The sequence below is a fragment of the Coffea arabica genome, chromosome 4c (genome assembly GCF_036785885.1).
Source record: "Coffea arabica cultivar ET-39 chromosome 4c, Coffea Arabica ET-39 HiFi, whole genome shotgun sequence".
NCBI lineage: Eukaryota > Viridiplantae > Streptophyta > Magnoliopsida > Gentianales > Rubiaceae > Coffea > Coffea arabica.
The window spans coordinates 13,061,114-13,066,211 of NC_092316.1; the positions used below are offsets into that span (position 1 = coordinate 13,061,114).

A 5,098-nucleotide genomic window follows, 5' to 3' on the forward strand; every position below is an offset into this window, starting at 1 on the left:
ATTGACCTAAAAACCCAAAAAGCATCCACAATGGAGTGTAATAGAGGGTGTAAGACCCTTTATTACACCTATGCATTATGTTCCACATCATTATGGGAATATAACGTATTACACGCAAAAAAGACAGTCAAAAGCTATTGGAATAGAGCTCGTTTGACGAAATGTTAAAAGCAGCAGCATGGGGCCCATATTTAAAGCTTTCAATTGTCAAAATATATCAACAGATATTAGTGCAAGTGGAAGGGGTTTGCATCTCCTAATTATGAGATATCAGGTTCAAAACCCATAGAAATGAAAAGAATAATATTAAGAGAGTTTAAATCCGACTTGACTTGAATAGGATTAGTCACATATCATAAAACAGTACTTGTGATTTAAACCAAAAAAAGGTCAAAATATTAACCCAATTTATCCATTCAATTCGAGAGCTTTCTAACGGTCCATGCTCTAAAGAGTGTAATTCATAGAGTGATTTGATTGTGAGTCCATGCTATTATACTTTATAGGGTGTAAATGTAATTTATAATGAGCGATAGTGTCATAAAAAAAAGGATGATAAAATGATAATATGACATATGGATTACACTCTAAAAAGTGTAATCAATTGTGAATGCCCTAAGAAATGTATATGCTGAAATTAAGACATCCACTAAACTCCTTAATTTTGTTTTTGATCAAAAAAATATACCTAACATCCTTATTTTTTATATAATTTTTTTTAACAAGGGAGCATGGGATTTGCTTTGCTGTTTAAATAGTATACCTTTTTGACCTAAACAGTATACCTTTCTTTTTTCCAAATAGGTATACCTTTTGTCTAACAAGGAAGCAGTGGGGTTTGCTTTGCTGGTTTTGCCTTTTTTAATGGTTACTTTGGTAGTTTAAAAGGGAAAATTTTATTAAATTAATGGAGGAATTACTTTAGAGCGATGCCACAAGAAAGCTAGCGCTTTTGCACACGTGACATTTGACTGGAAATTTATTCATAAAAACATAACAAATTCTTGGTAACTAATTTATTTCAAAAGTAAATGTTCCAATCCGTATGACATATGACATCGCGGCCCCATTTAATTGTAGTTATAGACATTTTTGTGACTAGACTGACTTAAACTTAGCGTTATTATCACTTTACTCTCTTAAAATATATCACTATCATCAATTTACTCTCTAACGTTATCTTTTAGTCACGTTGTCCTCATAGATAATTTAACTTAATATGTTAACAAATTTTTGACAAAAATACTTTTTATTTTATAATATTACTACATTGTTATTATCACTTGAATTAACAAATTCCATTAAGTTTAATTTTCAGTCTTGAGGATAAAGTGAAAAAAAATAAGGTTAAGGGGAAATTGATAATAGTACCAAATGTTAAGGGGGTAAAGCAATAATAACCCTTAAACTTATCTATGTAAACCAAAGATGGCACCAAACAAAGAGTAAAGGCAATTAAAATTTTGATATTTGAAGGAGTCATTCTCAAAGTCCATTATCTCAAATTCTCAATCACATCAATAGAACATTTTCAGAGATAGATATGGTTCTTATGCCTCTAAACTCCAAGTGCAAATTTTTGAAACCCTGAAGCACGGTTCTCTTGAGAGATGATAGTATTATATATGATGTTTAAGTGAAGAGAAGATTACCTAATTAAACATGATTACCAAGGGAAAGTTTATCAACTCCACCATCTTGAAGCACCTAATATTAACTTGAGGAGAAATAGCAAATAAAACCTCAATCATGAAATATTAACCAAAAAGAACACATTAAGTTGATCCAAAAGTTACAAAAAGAAAAAGAGCTATATGGTTCGTATACTTATCTGGGAAATTTAATCAGTTTATTTTATCAATCCAAGCTGAATATGTGCTATGTTTAAAAGGGTAAGTTGTATGTTTCTTGCAAGACGAATAGATTTTAATCCCTCTCGTAGGGCTATTATACTAGGCATGTAGGCATTTATTGATTGACATGGGAAATCATCTCCATCAAGTCAAGCTCCTTCTTCACTTCAAATTGCATGATTGGAGGAGGAACATCATATGGGATCTCCATGCAAAAGCCTTTGTCATCAAGAATTGGAGAAGCGTTGTGGATCTCAGCATTCAGGTTGTTGATGCTGGTCCTTTCAAACAAGTTGTCATCTAATGCGAATTCTGGAACCTCACTAAAATCATAGTCTGGAACAAGTGGATCACTGTTTAACTCCATTGCCTCTTCATTAGGGGTTGAATTTTGATTATGATCACCGATTGTTGGGGTATCACTGGTCGAAGCGTTTTTTCTTCCACTACTGCTCTTCTCGAAATTCAAGCTCTTTATGTAGTTTTGCAAAAGAGAACTAGGTTTTGGCCATTTTGTGCGACATTTTCGCCTCGAGAACTGCCTTCTTTTGGTTGCATTCCAATGGTTCTTGATGGAGTTTTCAGTTCTTCCAGGCAATTTCTTCGCAATTTCTGCCCATTTGTTCCCTATTTCGGCATGAGCCTCGATCAAAATCCTATCTTCCTCCTCAGTCCATATATCCTTCTGGAAAAAACAATAACGTCAATTGACATACCTATTTATCAACTCTGATTTGAGTCTTTTTCTTTTCTCCATTCGGTTTCAGGGAGACTTAGTTTCAGAAAGCATATAGAGGAAAAAGGAAAAACTTTCTTGAGTTGATTTATCAAACTTACCATAGCATATTACTTATTTCATACGGAAAGTTTGCCTTTTTTATGACTTTTTTTTAACCAAAAATTGATTCCAATTCTTGTGTATGAATGAAAATAATATAGTGATTTCCCAAAGAGTAACTCTCAAAATGTGGCACCAGATGCAAAATATGTCAGCTTTTCTACATAGATATGCTCTTCTAAAACCATATAATTGAAAATTGTATATCATGTTGTTTAGACCGGTTGACATTGATTTATGAGAAATGTACATAGTAAAGTGGCAATTACCAAAGGTGAAACTCTTAAAACGTGGCACCACGTATAAAAATATGGGAAATCCTTACCTCAATATGGTCGATTTTTGAAAAGCGTGAAAAACTTAAGTTTTGTCTTTTACACAAATTTACATTGATCTATACTGTATGGTTTCCAAAACATCTTTTTGCACGCAAATCGTGTAAATTACCGTGTGTATTGCATGCAGATTAGCTTTTATTTCGTTTTTTTCTATCTGGAAGCCAGCCCCCCCCCCCCCCGGCCAACACACACACGCACACAAAGAGAGCAGTGAAAACGATAAATCTAACATTCTATGCATTTTTTAATATGCAATTTTCATCATCCAAAGATATTGCATGAAAGTGTTCACGTCATGGATTTGAACTCAACTTTTTCCTATTTTCTTGTTGATGCCAAACAAAAATATAGGTGACAAGAAAATTTCAATTAAAGTCCAGATCACTAAGTTTAGTAACAAGAGAACCATAAACTTCTATTGCACATATTTCATTACTAAACCATCAAAAACCAAAAAAAAAAAAATAATAATAATAATGCATATGTTTACATCCTTAGTAAATAAAATAAAGTATTAAAAAGCAAACCTTGATGTCAGGCCGTAAATGGTTGTGCCATCTTTCTCTACACTGCTTCCCTATCCTCCCTTTCAGCACTTGAGCAATATGAGACCATTTTCTCACCCCAAATTTCTCTACAAGGTGGACTAATAGCCTGTTTTCACATAAATAAACAACAAAGTTATGCTGGCCTTCATGGAACACCTAATGAATATTATTTTTTTAAAAAAACTGTTAAAATGGTTTAGAAATGTTATCTACCTATCTTCTTCAATGGTCCATTGCCCCTTTGCAGATTTGGATTTTTTTCGACCACGCCCCTGCTTTTTCGTCGAAGAAGATAAGGCAATGTTGGAAAATCTGTTATTATTTCTTTTTGTGCCAGACTCTTTGTAGTAAACACTTTCAGCAGTTATGCAAGAGCTCTCATCTTGGACACAAAAATTCAAGGGCATAACTTCTGGACGAGTCAAGGGGAAGAGCTTATGGTCAGATGAATTTTCATCCGATAATGGAGTTTCTTTAACAGTATGCTTCAACAAGCCACCGCCACCTTCAAAATTTTGCGTGACTAACTTACCATTGTTATTATCATTTTCCTCAAATGGCTTAAAATCTAAATAGTCGAAATCTATCATCGAAGATCCATTAAAGAAGGGGTCAAAGGGATCAAAACCAGTTGTATGGATGCCTAAGTCAGGATTGAATGATGATCCTGTAAAAGAAAAGTGATCAAGGTGCTGAAAATCTTGGAGAAAACCCTTTGATTGACAGTTATCCATGCAAAAGTCTTGGTCAATATCAGGTTTCAAGAAATTGGCAGGCATGGAAAATTGTTGACGGCCAGGTTTATTGCTACATTTTGTGTTAAACTCCATGGGAGGAAAAGCTAGAAAGCCAACAGATGACAAAGAAATTAAGATGGCTAAATGCTGTAGTGTTCAATTTCTTTCTCCATTACCTTGGCTTAATAGATAAGAACAAGGTAATATGGTATTTATTGCAGTCGGATTCTATCAGGGCCCTTCGTTGGTAAGCTGGCTAATCTCATGGTTTGGTACTTGGTATTGCATGCTTACAGACCAAAAATTAAAAAAAAAAAAAAAAAATTCACCATTTCATTGATAATGTAAATGATCTTATGTATATAAATAACCTAAGACATATGCTACAAAAGCATTAATCTTTGTCCACTGTGGGTACCTTGGTACATTTATGGTAGAAAATACTTTAATCGGTTTTTTATGACTCGAGCATTAAGATAGTGGAGAAATTAGTGAGAGAGAAGTGGAATAAGAGAGCTTTGTAGTGTTTTAGAATGTGACATTTGACTAGAAATTAACGAATAGGAGCATAGTAAATTTCTTGAAAACTAATTTAATTAATTGCAATAGTACATTTTCTAACCTGTGTGTCAAATGACGATCCTATCCCTGTTTAATTGTTATTTAAACTTAATTAATGTGTGTTGACTGACTAATTAGGATATTTATGGCATTGCATCTTAACCATGAATTGATATTTGATGGGATAAGTAATATTCCTGCAATTCTTTCCGGATTTTGTATT

The 5,098-nt window shown here is 33.4% G+C and overlaps 1 protein-coding gene across 1 annotated transcript; it reads right to left on the minus strand.

The window, feature by feature from the left end:
* Nucleotides 1-1,968: 1,968 nt before the first annotated feature.
* LOC113739012 (transcription factor MYB98-like) lies at nt 1,969-4,407 on the minus strand. Its single transcript, XM_072044829.1, has 3 exons — nt 3,791-4,407; nt 3,557-3,683; nt 1,969-2,538 (listed from the first exon to the last, which is right to left on the minus strand). The coding sequence occupies exons 1-3, from the start codon at nt 4,405-4,407 to the stop codon at nt 1,969-1,971; spliced, it is 1,314 nt and encodes a 437-aa protein (XP_071900930.1).
* Between the last annotated feature and the right edge of the window lie 691 nt (nt 4,408-5,098).

What these genes read in the sequence shown, in the direction of transcription:
- LOC113739012 (XM_072044829.1), bottom strand. Translation starts at nt 4,407, where the DNA reads ATGGAGTTTAACACAAAATGTAGCAATAAACCTGGCCGTCAACAATTT. An exon ending in TGGACCATTGAAGAAGATAG is followed by an intron (nt 3,684 to 3,790) that starts GTAGATAACATT and finishes ATGTGAAAACAG; the next exon opens with GCTATTAGTCCACCTTGTAG. An exon ending in ATTTACGGCCTGACATCAAG is followed by an intron (nt 2,539 to 3,556) that starts GTTTGCTTTTTA and finishes TGTTTTTTCCAG; the next exon opens with AAGGATATATGGACTGAGGA.